General features: G+C 42.4%; 1 protein-coding gene across 3 annotated transcripts in view; it reads right to left on the bottom strand.

Annotated features, from left to right (window-relative positions):
• Window positions 1-19,545, bottom strand: part of LOC146060392 (uncharacterized) — a 90,143-nt gene that overhangs the window by 29,997 nt on the left and 40,601 nt on the right. For all 3 annotated transcript variants that reach the window (XM_083173553.1, XM_083173554.1, XM_083173552.1), the window contains exons 4-8: window positions 18,939-19,026; window positions 18,090-18,271; window positions 16,373-16,499; window positions 13,798-13,924; window positions 12,046-12,282 (exon numbers count right to left, since the gene is read on the bottom strand). In XM_083173553.1, coding sequence (XP_083029679.1) covers window positions 12,046-12,282; window positions 13,798-13,924; window positions 16,373-16,499; window positions 18,090-18,271; window positions 18,939-19,026 — 761 coding nt within the window. The remainder of the gene's footprint in view (window positions 1-12,045; window positions 12,283-13,797; window positions 13,925-16,372; window positions 16,500-18,089; window positions 18,272-18,938; window positions 19,027-19,545) is intronic.

The following is a 19,545-nucleotide window of genomic DNA, read 5'->3' on the forward strand; positions in this document are numbered from 1 at the left end:
GCAGTGTCTGCAAATGGTGCCGTCCCATGCCCTCTCGCCCCACCAGCAGTCCACCTGATCCAGCCTCACCCCTGCCCTCTCTGATGCACCGGGGCTCGATGTCACTATCTACTGACCAGACCAGCCCTGGTGTGAATGCTACCAGCGATGCTCACTGCTCACCCTCTTCCCTTCCGTCTAATCCCCCCTCTCTCTCTCTCCTTTTTCTAGTTGCTAGTTACACCTCTGCAAGTCATGTAGTGGCGAGGCATTTTCAGGAAGCAAAACACAGCCTTACATCATTGAGATACCGCATAATCGACCATGTTAAAACGGGGGGGGGGGGGGGGACAGGTCATTACGCTCACTCCAATTGGAGAGTCGATTGATCTTACGATTGGGGACATTGGTCCTTATGGGACTTGCTGTAATGAGCATTCGGGATTGTCTTGATTCTTGTAATGCCTTGCGGTGGGCGTCGCATTCCATCCAACACCTTGCCAACCCAGAGAGGTGGGCAGGTCCTCTATGTCTCCCGGCTGAGCAGGACTCCAGTGACGTCATCGTTATATATATAAATATATATAATATATATATATATTAGGCAGGGGCCCCACCGCACTGCTTTGCCCGGGGGCCCGTAATGCTGTTAAGATGGCCCTGGTAATCAGCATCACCTGTGATTTTATGATATAAGTGTTTTCAGTGCGGAGGCATACTTTCCAACTTCTTGGGAACCGGAGGAGGGACGCCGGAAATTTTTTGGGGGCGTGGTCAAATTTGGGGGCGTGGCCTATACTCACCCGCGAGGCCCCCATTTTGCAGCTATGTGGGCATGACCCAGAGACTCTGTGCGCATGCTCCCAGCCCCCTGGCTGCGGTAATAGATGCTGTGCGCATGCGCACAGCGTTTATTCCCCCGCTGCTCACCAGCTGACAGTGGGGACTCCTAACCTCCCCCCCTAGCCGCGGGACACTGCCGGCCACGGGAGGGACGTGGGAATGTCCCCGAAAACCGGGACATTCCCACGGTTTTCGGGACTGTTGGGAGGTATGCAGAGGGTAAATGCTCTTGATGGCAGATTAGCTGCCTAAGCAATAGGCCGGGGTGTGGGGCTACACTAGGGACAACTGGAGCATTTTGATAGAGTCTGTATATTACAGTACCTGTATGCTGCTTGCTGTAACTACACTTGCCTGTGGAATTGATCTGGCATGCTGTGACCTGCTATACAAAATAAAGACCAAAGACTTCATTTGAATCTAGTGTATGTGACAATTGCCACCTGAACAGGGACACATATACACAGCAGAGAACTGTGGGTAAGCTACTTGTGTTTAAACAGGCAAGTGTTTTGTTTTTTTTTTCTTTCCTCTTCTCTGGTTATGCATTGTGCAGCTGGCCTGGAAGCCATGAAAAGGTTTTCACTTGTGGTGTGCTTAGTGAGTTGGTTAGCCTAATCAACCCAGCTGTACAGTACTTGCAGTAAAAAATAAAGGGCCACCGCATTATTGACAGATTGTTTGCAGTTTGTGTTTAGTGGCCAGTAAAGCAGGTGGATGCTGGCTTGGTCTGTTTTTGTCTGGCACAGTACATTAAACCTCCTAAGTTTACCCTTAAATGGGAATTACAGGGTAACATGGAGGAGCTACTAAAAATGTTTACTGAACTGGCAGCTGGGCAGCATCCTCACGTACAGATGATGTTTGAGGGGCAGCAGAAGATCTGACTGAGCAACAGCAAACCCAGATACAGGCCAAGAAGTCCAAATGCAGAGCCAGCAAACTCAGATTCAAATGTTGTATGAGAAGCTAAAAGAGATGATGACAGGTGAGCATGAGTGGGAAAGGCTACTAAAGCTCACTTCAGCGGATGACATTAAGGTGTTCCTTTGCATGTTTGAGCGCACAGCCACACGCTTGGGATGGCTGGTGAAGGAATGGTCTGGTAGGCTGGCTCCCTGTTTAACAGGTGAGGCACAGAGAGCCTACGTAGATATGTCTGTGGCTGAGGCCTGCTCCTACCCTGGCCTTAAATATACAATACTTAGCTGGATTGGAGTGACAGGGCCCAGGAATTTCATGACTGGTGGCTGGAGGGCTCTGAACCTCCCAGGATTCAGCTGGCCAAACTAGCCTGACTGGCAAGGGCCTGGTTGCAGCTGGATAAAAACTCTGCAGTGAGGATTGTGGAGATAGTCGCTCTGGACCAGGCTATGCGGGTGTTAGAATGCTCGGTGCAGCAATGGGCCCTTCAGACTGACCCCCAGACAAATATATAATCAAAATAGTCTCACTGCTTTTTAACACACTTTGTCCATTTGTTGACAAGCATACATATTCCCTCATTAAAAAATGTTTTAGGGTGAGCTGCGAACCATGAATGTATCGCTTTCTTCTCAAGATGTGAATCTTCGTCCTCTTAGGTCTTCTTTTAAGCAACCAAACAGGTGATAGCCTGAAGGGGCAAGATCAGGACTATAGGAAAGATGCTTTATCACATCAAAATGAATATTTTGGAGAGTGTCAACAGTATGAACTGAGTTGTGTGGATGTGCATGGTCATGCAATAACACAACACCATTGGATAGCAGTCTTCTGTGTTTTGTTTGAATTGTATGCTTCAACTCTTCAGTGAGAAGCTGACTGTAATGAGCACTGTTGCTAGTTGAACCTTTTTTTTTAGATAATGTTCAAATACTAAACCATGAGAATCCCAGAAAACTGTAAGCATCAATATTCTAGCTAATGGTTGACTTTTGAACTTTTTCTTGTTTGGTGACTGACAATGTTTACTCTCATAGTGATAAATGAATGTATTGTTACCAGTAATGATTCTTTTTGAGATACCTTAATCTCTCTTAGAGTAACGGTCCAAATTTTGTTTGTAAATGTTCAAATGTTTCAGCTTGTGCTCTTCCGTGATTCCTTTCGGTACCCATCTTGCACAAACTTTTCAAAACTCAAGTCTGTCATGGATTATTGCATAACCAGAGCCATGGCTGATTTGCAACATAATCTACTGTCAATTGTCTACACAACCAAATCAGGAGTGAATGTGGACAGGTGTCCGGCTCCTTCTTCATAGCCTACACTTATATGACCTTCTGTGAATTTCTTTATGCATTCTTACACACTTCTTTATGGAAAAACACTTTCTCCATACTGTGCACAAAGACTTCAATAAATATATGCACCATCCACACCCTTAGACCACAAGATAACAAGTGGGTCAGCCATTTTTTGTTTCTTGCACTGCAGTCACAAATGAACTAACGTAACATGTTCAAGCCTGCACAACAGCGACCAACAGAAATTTAAATATAAATGGAGTGCAAATAATGTTTGGCTCATCCAAGTATTGAAATTAATCAATACAATAAAAAAATCTGTCACGTGACAATGCTTCTCAACGTTACATAAACAATTAAGTTCAGCTTTTCTGTAGTGACCCGTAAAAAAAATTGGGTTAAAAACACAAAAAGATATCAACATATTTCATGACTTTAGCTTGGACTCCTCAGAAGATACATTAGTAAACAGCCCTTTACTAACAGCATGGACTGTAACAACAGTCCTTCAACCCACAAACTTGAGATAACTGTTACTATCACGATTCTTTATGCTTTTCACACTTATGGTTTTTATATTTTGCTTTAGTATTTTTCCTTATCCATACAGGTAGTGGTAGATGCTCAATTAGTTCAGTAGCATTTCCCAGGTGCATGAGGGAGGGGTTAAATACTGGGTAAGTAAAACAAGACATTTTTTCCCCCTATTTTTCCTTATCTTAAACTTCCATTTACACAAATTGGATCTTGATTTTGGATTCTGGATGCCCCGGGCATAACTGGATGCAATTTTTTACATTCTTCAACATGCCTCCTAGGTGGCTTTTCAATATTTGACCTCCTCTGCCATTGAACGCTGATAGGCCTGGATGTAATGGGAGCCAATTTTAGTGGCTAGGAAAAAGATACACAAAGTTATAATGTGTTTTTCCCAGGCTAATTAAATGGTATGCGTCTTTTACTATCCGAATGCAAATTGGATCAACTTCTCACGGTATTTAGATCAAGAAGCATCCAACTTTTCAGACTAACTGTAATATGTCTTTTAGTGTGAGAGAACGTCACCCACTGGCACACAAAACTAACCTGATTAAAGCATCACAAACCCTAAATAAACCCCAGCCTGCCATTTTGGCCTTTGAAAAGTAGAAGGCGCTTTTGTGAGGAGTCGCTGTTGGTTTGTTTGTAGAGGTGTACCATAGAGTTGGAGCAAGCATGGCATCCACGAGAGAGGACTGAGAGTGGAGGAGAAGAAGTCTGAAAGGTCCATTAACCTCGCAACCTGTCAACCTAACCCATGTCGACATAACACATTTGTCGACCTAAACCCATGTCGATTTTGTCCCATTTCGACCTAGACACCTGTCGAACTTTACCCATGTTGACCTAGAACCCTGGCGACCTAGTTCCCTGTCGACCCAACAGTGTCGACCTACTGACTGTCGACCTAAGTCGGGTTGACAACACGATCCACACCTGTGTTCAAGATAGGTCGCCATCCATTGGTGCGTTCCTGAAGAAATCCAATGAGGGGAACCTGTGGAGGGAAATTATACTTACAAGGCTCCTCCGGCATATATTGGTCCTCTGGGTTCCATGTAGCATCCACGGGTCTTTGCAAAACAAAAACAAAAAACGCTAAACCCAATACCCACAAACTACAGAAAAGCTGCAGTATGATTTTGTTTACATCGTGCGGCTCCTTCTCTCAAAAAGGCCGCTATTGGCCACCTAGCGGCTCCTGATTGGCCACTAGGTGCAGTATGGATGGTGTAATGGTAAGCATTACGGCCTCACAGCACTGAGGTCATGGGTTCAATTCCCACCTTGGCCCAAACTGTGCAGAGTTTTGTATATTCTCCCTGTACTTGCGTCGGTTTATTTAGGGTATTCTGGTTTCCTCCCACAATCCAAAAATATACTGGTAAGTTAATTGGCTCCCAACAAAATTAACCCTAGAATGTCTGTGTGTGTGCGTGTACATGTTATAGGTAATATAGATTGTAAGATCCACTGAGGCAGGGACTGATGTGAATGTTCAACTATACTCTGTAAAGCGCTGCGGGATATGTATGCGCTATATAAGAAACTGTTAATTATTAAATAATAGTTTTATATATACAAATTACAATGTATCTGGTAACCAGTCTAGGGGTTTTGTTTTTTTACTACAATAAACCTTCAAAAGAATACCAGTAACAATAGTGACACCTGCAGGTCATTTACAGAAAAAGAATAAGAAAAAACACTAAAGAACATCATAACAATGATCCCTTTTTACTAAAGGGATATTCTCAAATACATAGGCTACATATTGTTCTTCTTTAACCTATGGCAGTATGTGTTTTACATACTGTAACAAAAAATGTACTCTCTTCCACGATTCTCGCCAAATTATGTTACAATATTTAATGTTATTATAAACAATTATTTATTAAATTTTTATACGCGGCTCTGTTAAACATGCAGTAAATATCAAAATTAAATAATGCAAGGTAGTAAATGTAATAGCCTCCGAGATATGGAGGTGCAGGACCTCTGAGCAAGTCTGTCCGTGTTACCTAAAGCAGCAATCACATGACTTGGTTGCATTTAGCCCATTGAGTTGTAAGTTGAGCTCCATTTTATTGTTTTTCTAAAAAATTACATAACCCATGCAGTCCCGGGTGTGGATCATGAAGTCGACAGTGTTTAAGCTGACAGTCAATAGGTTGACCACTATTGGTCGACAGTCAAAAGGTCGACACCTCAAAATGGTCGACATGCAGCAGGTCGACGTGGTCAAAAGGATGTCACAAGCAATAGGTCAACAGAAAAGGTGGACATAATTCTTCATGTTTTTTGGTCTCTATGTCAGCACATGTCAACATGTACAATATACGAGTGTACAGCTGCGCTCGCCATGATTTGGGCATGATGCCTCCCTGCGCTCGGCACACTTTTTATTCTCCCTCTATGACAACTGGGATGGTAAAGTAAGAACAAGTCCGTTTTATCAAAACCTTTTTCCATGTCAAACACTTACACGTCAAACTTTTGCTTGTGATGACCTTTTTGACCATGTTGACCTAATGCATGTTGACCTTTTTTATGTGTCGACCTATTGCGTTTCAACTAAAAGCGGTCGACCTATTGACTGTTGACGAATGACCGCATGCCTGCAGACCCAATAGTGCACGTTTTCCAGCTTTCCATTCAGAGTTACAGATAAAAATTTGTAATATAAGCCTATATCTTCTCAAACTAACATACGTGTGCTCTTGATTGGAGATTGTTTACCTCTATATTACACACAGGACTCATATGTTATGTACCTGTTGCTTAACCCTTTGAGTGCCAACATTTCTGTGAGCGATGTGCAAAACATCAGCTAAAAATGCCAGCGTCGCTCACAGCGACTGTTCTTTTTTTTTTGAGCAACGTTTCACAAAACTTTAATGAATTGACTCATTTGCCGGCAATAACTAAAATAATTTGTATTCCTTGTCTTCGGCCCTAGCATTTTTTGCGGATATTTTGCACCTCTCTCACAGCAATGTTGGCACTCAAACTGTTAACAAACCCTTATGAGCTGAACTTATATTTTATAATAATGAATTTGTAGCTGTGTTACATTTGCTAAGAAAGTGTAATGATTTTCATCAGCACTTGAGCTGATATTTGGATAAATCAAATATATTCCACAGAATATGCTTAAAATCCAGACAAAAAAAAAATTGTGGACTTAAATGCTGATTAGAGCGTCAAGTCTCCCATGAGAGGCCACAGAATATTGCCATTATGGGGCATAATAATTGTGAGTCACACGGGCCCTTATTCTGGTCGGTGCGGCCGGATCCGATTATGCGGCCAGGACCGTGCGTGCGAAACCCCGCCTTCCATACGGATCGCCAACTCCGTCCGTACGCGGTAAGAAGCTGGCCGAACGGACCGCACGTGTATTTTTCATGGAATACGCCTCCTCCATCTCAGGGAACCTCCCCCATCATTCGATGGTCGCAGACCATCGAATGCAGGACCGAGTGCTCCACCAGCTCCCGCAACCTCAGACCACAAGGACATTTTTCCGTGCAAAAGCAGGGATCTGGGCGGGCAACTGACATCCGGCGATGTCATATGTCCGCCCCCTACACGTGCGTCACGGCCGCATTACCATACGTACGCTCAGCGTTTGCATGGGAACGCCCATGAAACGTGGGGCGTATGCATATGGTAATGAGCCCAAATAGCCCTTCACGCCCCTCTCCACCCCCTGTTTGGAGTGTACACATTTCATGCGGGATTTTGCCGTACGCCCCGCTCGCACATGCGCAGAGACCCCTTTGCACATGCGCAGACACAAAACATCGGCGGCCCGAACGCACGCGGATATATCCGCACCAACCAGAATAAGGGCCACAGTCCTGGAGTGACTTCAGCTGTTAGAATAAAAGATACAATTAATATTGTTCTTTAAAGTGGAAGTAAAGTTGCTCTCAGCCAATCCACGGACTGTTTTTATTGCAGCATCCGCTGAGAGCATTTGTCCTTTAGCTAACAAGCTTTGCCATTCTGTAGGGAACTAAGGGGGTCATTCTGATCCACTTGGTCCCCGTTGTATTCGCACCTGGGACTGATGTACATGCACATATTAACTAATGCACATGTACAGGGCTGCTCTGCGGTTGCCTTTGGTGACTTGCTCAGACGCTGAGGTGTTTGCACAGGTGGGAGTGATGGAGGCAAGCAGGGGATGTTCACATGGGGATGCCCAAAATTTCCTGGGCATAACCACAATAACGCTGGATGACCCCAGGAAAATGCTGGGTGTCCCCATGTTGTCTGGGCCTGACACCCAGACCCTTTTTAACTGCAGCTTTAGCAACACACCTCCTCCCTAGGCGCCCCCCTGGGACACCTAGTGCCCCAAAAACTCCCCTCTTCTGTCCCCATGCGAGTGCAGGCGGGCAGCTGCATGCCAAGGGTGGGTGGCCGACGTCACAGTACATCAGCCGCCCTCCCCATTCTCTGACCTGGACGGAGCAAATATAGGTCAGTCGACTGACTTGTGACCATCAAATGATTTTGCCGCTGTACACTCCCCAGCAAAACATCCATTGCAATGCGGCAGAGATGTTCAGACGGCTGAGAGGTGCCTGGCATTTGCTGCAATGGTAGACAGCGTTAAATGGCTCGCTAAGTAGTGATTTTTGATGTGTAATGAGTCAACCAGAATCAGGCCCTATGTGGTAAATATCAATTTGGGTAATACTCTGTACTTCCTGCACAGCATACCAGTAAGAATCAGATCAGTTTGGACTTTACCAAGACTCTGGACAAGGGGCCAAGAACAACCAAGGGGTAGGTAAGTATGAGGTGTGAATGTGTTTAGTAAAGGGGTAAAGCATTTCATGTGTCTACTGTAATTATATCCAGACATGCTGCCACTTGTGGTTCTCCAAGTGCTTGCATGCTGGGGCAGGTTTACTGGGACCTTTAGTTACACTTTTATATACAATATTTATTCTATCCTTTACAATATTAACCCCTTCCTGACGCAGCCAGTTTTTGCCTTCCTGACAGAGCCATTTTTTTCAAATCTGACATGTATCACTTAAGTGGGTATAACTTTTTTTTGCTTCTACTTATCCCAGTGATTTTGAGATTGTTTTCCCGTGACACATTGTACTTTAAATTAGTGGTGAAATTTGGTCGATACAGTTTTTTTTGGGGGGAAAAATACCAAAGTGTCATGAAAAAATGGAACATTTTGCTATTTGCAAAATGTTCCATTTTCTGCTTGTGAGACAAATAATCATATCACTCAAAATAGTTAATAACTAACAAAGACCATATCTATTCTTTATTTTTAAATCATTATTTAAACCGCCTTTATTTTTTTGGACGCTAGGGGGCAGCAGAGTCTAAATTTTACACTCAATGCATTTCAACGCTACTTTTGGCTATTCACTTTTTAACAGCCAATAGCAGCGATCGCCCAAGACGGGAGGCATCGCTGCCCCCCCTGGGCAATGAGGGAGGATGTCTGCTGTCAGGGACAGCAGACATTTTCCCTCTGCCACCTCGTCTCGAGACGGGGTGACAGTTTGAAGTCATGACGTATATATACGTCATGTGTCGGGAAGTACTTCCCGGCCATGACGTATATATACGTCAAATGTCGGGAAGGGGTTAACCTAAGGGTTCTCTTGGGATGAAGAACCCCTTAATGGCATAGTCCCCACTTCCTGAGGAATTTCAGGGATGGGCTAATCAGTTCGGGGTGGTTTATAAAATTGCATCTATTCCTTTATAGATGCAATTGATTTCTATCAATAGTTCACATATACAAAACATTTATATTTCTCTATGTATGCAATTGTTAATTACTTCCTTCATATGTTATTGATATATGTTTAATAGTAGGCGCATTGTGACTCCATCTTTGTAATAAAATTTAATTTCACCAATACATGCATCACTAGTTTAAATTTAGATGCACACAGTGCATCAGTGCACAAGACCCCCAACAATTTTTGATTTAACTCATATAGTGGGTACCGGGTAATACCCAGGGGCGGATCCAGGATAAAATGACAGGGGGGCACCATGATAAAAAAGGGTTTGGGTGGGGGAGGGGCGGTGTTAGTGGTGCCAGTGTACATGCTAAGAGAGCGGCAGGAGAGTGTGGGAATGGAATTAAAAATAGGCCCTGGCATTTAAAGTACGCAGCCCCACCATGGCGACAAAAGTGAAGGATGTAGTTGTGCGCGCGCCAAAGTAGCGCTCCGGAAAAGGGTGTGTGGCCACTCAACAGGGGGCGTGTCAACACCATATACAACTTCTACACATTATGCAACAAAATACTAGACCCCATTATACTTGCCCCTTACACATGGTGCCAAATGGAATGAACCAAAATTGACATAATGCCACATGGATTGAGCCAAAATTCAAATAATGCCACATGGATTGAGCCAAAATTTACATAATAACACACACGGATTGAGCCAAAATTCACATAATGCCAAATGGATTGTGTCAAAATTCACATAATGCCACACGGATTGAGCTAAATGCATAAAATGCCACACGGATTGAGCCACAATTCACATAATGCCACACGGATTGGGAAAAAATTCACATAATGCCACACGGATTGAGCCAAAATTCCCATAATGCCACGTGGATTGAGCCAAAATTCACATAATGCCACACGAATTGAGACAAAATTCACATAATGCCACATGGATTGAGCCAGAATTCACATAATGCCACACAGATTAAGCCAAAATTCACAATACACTTCATAAACAGGGACATTGTCCACCAAAGGCTTGCATTAAACATTTACACCATAATGTCCATTACACGTTAAATTACACGCCATTATGTCCATTATGTGTTATGCCAAACACCATAATGCCTATTAAAAATTATGCTACATAAGTGCTGCTTCTCTACATGCTCATTGCCAAGGGTTCCATGCTTGTTGCCATGTGGGATTACATGCTCATTGCCAAGGGGGAATACATGCTCGTGGTAAATGGAGGACAGCAGAAGTGATAGCCACTGACAGTGGCAGAGCCTGGCTGTATTCAGAGCACTGCAGGTCCCAGCTATTTGAAATAATACCCCTTTCACACCAGAAAATGCATTCCCAGGTTGGCCCCTTTTACACCAGCCTAGTCCCTGCATTTTCTGGTGTGAGGGGGAGAGAAAACCACCCCTCCCCCCTTTAACCAGTTATCTCATTTAACCAGCTATATCTTCGGAACCAACTGACCCATTTACATGAGACAAGTATTATATTGAAGAACTTTTGAGTGGGCTTTGAATGATTTTGGTCCAGTGAAACTGGAACGTTTGGTTCCAGAGTAATCTGCCCTCAAAGAAAAGGAACAGCCATGAAATTACATTTTAAAAATAAAAAAATCGGTTTATACGCAATATCTCTGGAACCGATTGACCGATTTGGATTAGCCTGGTATCATATTGAAGGCCCAGCGATTTGGAATTGAATGAAATCAACCACAAGCTTCTGTGATGCCAGGGTGGGAACTGGCAACCATCGGAACTGGGTGGGGGTTGGAATTGACGGGTCCCATATTATCCTATGGGGAAAAAACGTTACAGGTTTGCCAGGCGATATCTCCGGTTCCCGGGGGGCTAGAGACACGGGGCTGGGCTCGTTGGAAAGCCCTGGTCCTCAGCTACAAAATAAATGACAGGGGGGCACGTGCCCGGGTGCCCCCCCCCCCCCTGAATCCGCCACTGGTAATACCCACAGGTCTTGTTGCAGTTCGAACCATACAGCTTAACCCCTGAAGTGCAGTGCTAACTCTCCAAGCCAACTTACTGTATCTCTAATCAGTGGATTATATTGTAAGGTAGAATCAAACTGAAATCACATGAAATTACTCATGGCTGAAACCAATGAGTATCATCATCATTTCAAAATAGACACTAAAGAGCGCTCCTTACTAAATATGTGATTTTAAGTTTAAAATGTTCAGGTGTTGTCCATCAATTTCATTTAAAAGTCAAACACCATCCTTAGTAAATGTACCACTAGGAGTGCAAGTCAGCAGATGGCACCACAAGAGACTGAGATACTGTATGTGCTGTTTTCTTTAAAAGGCTATATAGTTTTATATAAATTCACAATGTATCTACTACATTATCAATGTGTTCATCCTGCATCTATACTGTACACTGTAAAGTCAGATTATTTTACAATATATAAAGGTATTCAACCTAGCCCATATTTTTCAGCTAGCCGAAAAATTCAGACATGTCTATTTATTGCGGCCATATTTGGACCACTTATAAAAACTCATCTTTGTTTTAACATCAGCAAAGTTTAAATACCCGTCAAAGTATTCTCTTTACATTTTGGTAAGATAACACAGGAGAATTTTAACATCTTAAAACTCTTACACAGTATCAAATTTTTAAAGCATTGATCATTTTCTGCAGTTGAAAAGTGTAACAGTAATAATAGGGAAGCATTTACCTGTAGAAGTTGTGTTGCCTTTTGAACACTCCACCTTGTTCACAGTAATTTGGAGGCTCCAATGCCAAACATACTTGAAATTCCACTTTTCCAGGCAATTGCCCTAATTTACATACTGCTCCAACCCCAATTTTACCAGAGGGTAAAATAACTTTTACTCTGTTACCAATTTTCAGATCGGATGGTGAGTGAGGAGCAAATACACGGAAACATTTCTGTGTTGTCCAGCCAGTGGTTCTGCAATACAAGTAACGTGTGATATGTCTGTATCTATACTGGCAGGAAATAGAGGCAATTTGTAGACCCTTGTAAACACTGGCTTTAAGGGCCTTATTCTACTTCACTCTTTCTGACAAAATCCTTCTTAGATGGACAAAACCATATGCACTGCAGGGGGGGCAGATGTAAAATGTGCAGAGAGAATTAGATTTGGGTGAGTTATTTTGTTTCTGTGCAGGGTAAATACTGGCTGCATTATGTTTACACTGCAATACACATCTCACTTTGAAGTAAAACCCCACCCAAATCTAATTCTCTCTGCACATGTTACATCTGGCCCACCTGCAGTGCACATGGTTTTGTCCATCTAAGAAGGATTTTGTCAGAAAGAGTGAACTAGAATAACCCCCTAAATTATCTAAGTTGTCCCCCCTCCAGTGTGTATTCCAAATGAGTTTTTAGTACAGCCGGGAACCTTGGGGTTTATTATAGTTCATTCTTTCTGACAATATCCTTCTTAGATGGACAAAACCATGTGCACTGCAGGGGGGCAGATGTAACATGTGCAGAGAGAATTAGATTTGGGTGAGTTAATTTGTTTCTGTGCAGGGAAAATACTGACTGCATGATTTTACACTTCAATATAAATCTCACTTTGAAGAAAAACCCCACCCAAATCTAATTCTCTCTGCACAAGTAACATCTGCTACACCCGCAGTGCACATGGTTTTGTCCATCTAAGAAGGATTTTGTCAAAAAGAATGGACTAGAATAACCCCCCTTGTCAGCGATCAGCGTAGGAGGTTTCTTCCACAAAATATTCGAGAAGATGATGTTCATTAAAATGAATTATAAATTCCTCCGGGAGGACCAGCAAGTGTCTCCAGAATGTACAGAGGGACTAGTGTGTGGCCTCCTCTGTACGTCCCCCTCACCCAGTCACCGCAGCACTGCACTAGTGCACAGTTCATTAAAGTCTAAGCAATAGAGGGCTTACACTCTACTGCGGATGCGCAGAACTACGAAAACTTGGTGCCTAAGCCATTTTTTGGAGCGATTCCGGCAGAGCTGCTGCCTTCATCACGGGACTCTGGAGGGGAAAGTATTAAAAAGTGGGTGCAGTGTGCGCCGTGTGGACCCCACTGGGATTCAGGGACCCTTGTGCACTGCGACTATTACATCCATTATAAATATGCCACTGCTTGGGAGTTAGGGGGCATACACACGGGGCGATTTTCTGAGCGATCTGTAATTATGCACGGATCACTCCATGTGTCTGGCCATAGGCATCGCCATCACCGCTCAGATCTTGAGCCCATGCAGTCAATATCTAGTTAGATCTCACTGCATGTGCATCAAGAAACTGGTTAGCACAGATCGGTCAGCACACATTGCTATTTTTTCTGTGCGATCTAGCAAGGGAAAGTTGTCCCATTTGTACAGAGCTTAGAGCTTTACATTCCTGCTTTTCATAGTTGAAAAATAATTAATTATAATCACACTTTCACATACTTGAAATTATGTTTTACATACCTGCCAGTATAGAAGACTGGAGAACTTGCAATAGCTAAATTGTGATTGAGAGGTCTTTCTAGACTGTTATATCCATCTTTTAATGTCAGGTTGCTGTAGTCACATGTAGAGGTTTTTACCTTTTCCCCTGAGTGAAATATAAAAGTAAAATATCACTTATACTGTACCTGTATGAGAGATTGAACACTAAGAGAAAAGGCCATAAAAGTACAGTGTTCAGAGACAAGGAATCCAGATAATGATTGAAGTTGATCAATCATTTATGGATTAATTAATTGTTGTGAATTTAATTTATTCTAAATTAATCAATCTCTTTTGCAGTCATTAAGAGAAAAGGCCAAAAAAGTAGAGCGTTAATATCCAAGGATTCCTGACAAGGGTTGAAAACAGACACATTTTATAATTAAAGTGTTTAATAACAACATCCGTGTTTTATTTTTCAAAACAATGCAGTAACAGTGACACACACTTATCATTGTTTTTTTGCCTGAACAACAACATATACAATTTATTTAATTTTTTTACACTTCAGTAAGTAATGGTGGCACCTATCGAAAGTATGTTTTATTTGATTTATTATTCCAGTTATGTATGTAGCGCACACCTATTGAACAGCGCTTCGCAGATAATATTTGACATTTACATCAGTCCCTGCCCTAGTGGAGCTTGCATTCTATATTACCTACCACATGCACTCTCACACACATTCATTCTAGGGTTCATTTTATTGGGAGCCAAATAACCAACCAGTATATTTTCGGATTGTGGGAGGAAACTGGGATACCTAGAGAAAACCCATGCAAGCACACAGAGAATATACAAACTCCACACAGTTAGGGCCATGGTGGGATTCTAACCCATGACCTAAGTGCTGTGAGGCTGTAATGCTAACATTTAAACACTGTCGGTGCTTAGAATGATGACTTTCTGAAACTGATACAGTCACAGTGCAACAGCTCTTCACTGATGCCACTAACACAGAAGCCCACTGCCCTTGTTACAGTTTTTACTGCATTTTCATATGCACTAAAGCCCCTCTGCCTATAGGCTTCTCTCCACAGCAATTTCAAAGGGATCTGTCATGGGTCCCTCCCAGCATGCTCCATGGCCAGCGCAGTCACTCCAGGGATGGCACTGCATCGCAAAGGACAGCTCTTATCGCAAGAGCTGTCCTTTGCATTACTAATTGCATATGTTAGTTCATATGCGTTTAGTATAGATGTGGTAGCCGGCGAAGTGTGGTGGTGAGAAGAAAATCCGATCCTTAGTGAGCACAGTGAAGTGGCTGCGATATACATACCTCTCAACTGTTCTGATTACTGCGGGACAGTCCTGCTAATTAGAGACTGCCCCGCTGTCCCTCCCACAAGTTTTAGTGTCCTGCAGGTGGGGTGGCAGTTGGGAGAGCCAGAGATCTCCACTGATTTGCTTCTGCAGAGCAGCTGGTGATCCCTAAAGAGAGGGAGCCGGGGGCTGCCCAGCTGTTCGGGGAGCGACCCCAAAGTGACAAAATGTGAGGTCAAGGCAAAAGGCCCCATCCCCTCTGACTCAGGCCCCACCCATTTACCAGGTAGCCCTGAACCTTTTCGGAACGGCTGCACCTTCGGTGTGGCAAGTCCCGCTTGTATGAAATTATATGAAATTTTATGTAACCCAGAATCAGGCCTTAGAGTATGTCACCAATTTTGGTTTCAGTTTTGCTTCCCTTTTTGCATAAAAATTTCTGCTGACATGAGACTTGGGGCTTTACATCAGATGGGTATGGGTCATAGGGTCGACGGTACTTACTGTACGTAGGTCGACAGTCATTAGGTTGACCACTATAGTGGACAGTCAATAGGTCGACACATGACTTACAGTGATCGACCCAATGACTGGCGATCTAATGCTTGTAGACCTAGTGACCGCATCCCAGCCATATGTGGGTGCAATGTAGCTGCTGAGTCTTTGTACACAACAGATCTGAGAAGATATGCAAATGTCTCAGATGCTTCTGTATACAGATAATGGCTTCTCAGATCTGCTGTTTGCAGACATAGATGCAGCATTGGATACACGTTGATCATAACATCTGACCACTGAGCAACCATAGGGCCGCTCAGAATGTCCTTCGCAACTACTCCAGGGACAGTGATATTGTGTCCAAAGACAGAGCATTGGCTACAATACACGCTCTAACAGTTGCAACACACCTGTATCGGCATTGGGTCCACTTCTCAATCAGGCCCTTAGTGGTCTATCAAACAAACAGTAACAGTGGCAAAAATGTATTAATGCTGTTATTTAACATTATTAAAGGTGATTTTTCATTAAAGGTGATATCCAATTACCCATGATTGGTGATCGCAAGCACTGTCTTTTTGGGAGTCTTGTTTCCCCCAAAGATGCCCCATTTTCAGCAAAAACAATGATACCTAGGAGGAAAACACACAGATTTCACTGAACCTGTGTATTTAGAGTTTTAGCTTCCGATTTATTTTCTGGGCTAATTGGATACCCCATAAAACTTTGCTCAGTTTCCTGGTAGGGATGGCCTTTTTTTTCAAGATTATAGCAGCTATAATATTCAACTTACCTAACCTTCTGTGCAACTTGTCTGTAACATCTATGTCTGGTTCCACAATGCCATGAGTAGCATCAACATATGGCCTTACCAGGTGCTCTGGTTTTTCACACGCTTCCAAGGTAAAACATTTTTCTTGCTGTGAAATCATACAAAGTATTTATTCTTCTACAGAAAACATAGGCATTTAAAAGTAGACGCGCGTGCGTGTTAGACACACGTGCATCAAAGTCAGATGGAGCGCCTCTGCGCCGGCGATCGCCAGCGGAGACATGCTGGTGATCCCCGGCCAAGGAAGAGAGGTGCTCCATCTGTATGTTGGGGATTTAGTGTATGTAGGGGATTTAGTGGGTATATGCATTTATTGTAATTATAACTTCATCTTAGATGTACTTTTTAATATGATAGGTATGCCTGCAATATAAAATTTAATGAATTTGAGATCTGTGCTCATGCATTCTAATGATAGACAACGCCTTGTACAGTATCATCCTAAAACAGCAGTTGAATGAAAATGCAGTAATTTGCTGATTTCCTAGGCCTTCATTGGCAGACAGATGAACAGCAGTTATTTTCATTTTTTTAACTGTATAAAATTGAATGTGAGCTGTCTTGTATTTTGTGTTTTCTCCCACTGTTTTACATGGATGTTGCAGAAAAATCGGACTGTTGCTACTCTCCTCATACTGGGCTGTATGATATATGGCATTATATGTAATGGGCATTAGGGTGTGTGGCATAATATATACTGTGCATTTTGGTATGTTGCATTATAGGTACAAGGCATTACAGTGTGTGGCGTAATATGTACTGGGCATTGCGGTACGTGGCATAATATGCATCAGCCATTAAGGTGTGTGGCATAATATGTACCAGGCATTAAGGTGTGTGGCATATGTACCAGGCATTATCGTGTGTGGCATAATGTGTACCATGCATTACGGTGTGTGGCATTATGTGTAACGGGATTTATGGTGTGTGGCATGTGTAAGAGGCATAAGGGTATTTGGCATGATGTGTAAAAGGCATTACGGTGTGGCATGATGTGAAATGGGCCACACCCCTTCTCCAAATGACAGGCCCCATTTCACAAGGCCACACCTCCTTAAATCTGCTCTGCTGTCAGGGATTAATTTTCTGTCCAGAGTGGAAGGAAAATTATGTTCTCTTCCTATTTAAGCAGAAGGTTAAGTGTTGTGTTCCTCAGAGGAAGAGCAAGTGGCTGGCCATTAAGATAAGTAAGGGTAGGAAAAGGGAGAGTAATGGTGTGTCATCCTAGGAACAGTCATGGGGAAGATGTAGTAAGCCTTAGGGCAGTGATAGGCAACCTGCGGACCTCCAGCTGTTGTGAAACTACATATCCCAGCATGCATTGCTACAGTTTTAGCATTCCTTAATAGCAATACTCTGGCAAGGAATGATGGGATGTGTAGTGTCACAACAGCTGGAGGTCTGCAGGTTGCCTATGCCTGCCTTAGGGTGTGATAAATTAGAGAGAGAGATAAAGTACAATGCAACCAGCTCCTATCTACCATGTTACAGGCTGTGTTTTAAAAAAAATGGTTATGTATAGAATATGTAGATATTGTTCTAAAATATTTCTGCCAGTAAGTATTATACTGTCAGGTGTATAATTCTAGATCGGTTAAAAATAGAATTAAAAACGAAACATATACAGTAATAGTACATTCTACTATCAAGCTTCCACGTGTAATCCTGTTGAAGTCACCTGCTCTTTCAGTGCTTGCTGATCCAGTAGGAGCTCTTGGTATCTTGTTCTCCACATTTCTTTCTCCCCAAAAAGGTCAGACTGAAGCATCTCTACTTTCTCCTCATACCTGTATTGCCTGCTAAGGGAGAAAGTGCTGATATCCTTTATCCGTTTCAATTCTTCCCTCAGCTCTTCTCCATCTAATAGTGTAAATGGTAAAAATGAAACACATATTTAGAGAATAATTTTTTTTAATAACCCTACTCCTCACCTCTATGTGGGAATTCTAAGTGTTTTCTCACTAGAAGGCACCCGATAGAGCAATTCATGTGTCGCTCCATTAAGGTGCACACAGTCGCCAGCACTGTTATTATTACTGTTATGTTGTTCCATCATTTGACGGGTTGGTAACTAGTTAAGGTATATTTTAAAAGATTCCACCCTAAATTATTATCTGGTCCTTTACTTCCCATCACTATAATGTAAGACCTTATTGTCTAAAGCAATTAATGTTTCCCAAAAGCCAGTTGTATACTACTACTACTACTACTACTACTACTACTACTACTACTACTACAATTTTGATACATCATTTCCCACAAGACATAGACAATTGTACATTTAAATATTTAATTATAGTGTTAGGTATTTTTCATCACTTACTACAATTTTCTTGGTTTCATATCAATAAGATACTTAATGGGGAGTCTCTATTTTAAATACATGGTAGACTTTAAGCTAAATGTACGCTTTATGCTACTGCATAGTAGCTTCAAAAAAAAGTCTACATGCCCAGAATATAATGAACATATCTCCAAGGTTTCGTTTCCACCCGTAAGAACATATTGCTCGTTCCAAGGTACACACCTGAATTCAGGTTTTCATGCTTGATAGATGCTATCTGCATCTTTCCTTCTGTAGATGCATCTTTTCCAAGTGATATAACTGGCACGATCTAATATCCAATATATAGACATAGTTAAAAAATATGTAAATGTGAAACACAGTACATAGAAAAACCTTTAGTAGGCATATTTTGAATAGAACATTTTAGTGAATTGAATGTCTGAACTTTGTTTCACCCAGGGGAGTGTCTGACCCAACAATCTTAGCATGACTCGAGAGTCGATGTGTTCCTTTCACAGTATGAAGATGTATTAAACATTGCAGAGAGATAAAGCGGAGAAAGATTGAGTATCAACCAATCACCTTTTGTCATTTTTCAAACGCAACCTCTAACATGGCAGTAAGATCTGATTGGCTGGTACTTCTGTTGACTTTATCACTCTCCAATGCTTAATACTGTACGTGTCCGAATATGTCCATTAGGATGACTACTATAAACAGGATTTCAGAATGTATATGAAGTTCATATGGAATTAAAGTCTGTTTTTATATCATTGTGACTGCAAGGGTAAACAGAATGTATCTGTATCAACATTTTGTGAAATATTGACAAATTTATTTTGGATTA

The sequence above is a fragment of the Crinia signifera genome, chromosome 2, assembly GCF_055691185.1.
Source record: "Crinia signifera chromosome 2, ASM5569118v1, whole genome shotgun sequence".
NCBI classification, from domain to species: Eukaryota; Metazoa; Chordata; class Amphibia; order Anura; family Myobatrachidae; genus Crinia; species Crinia signifera.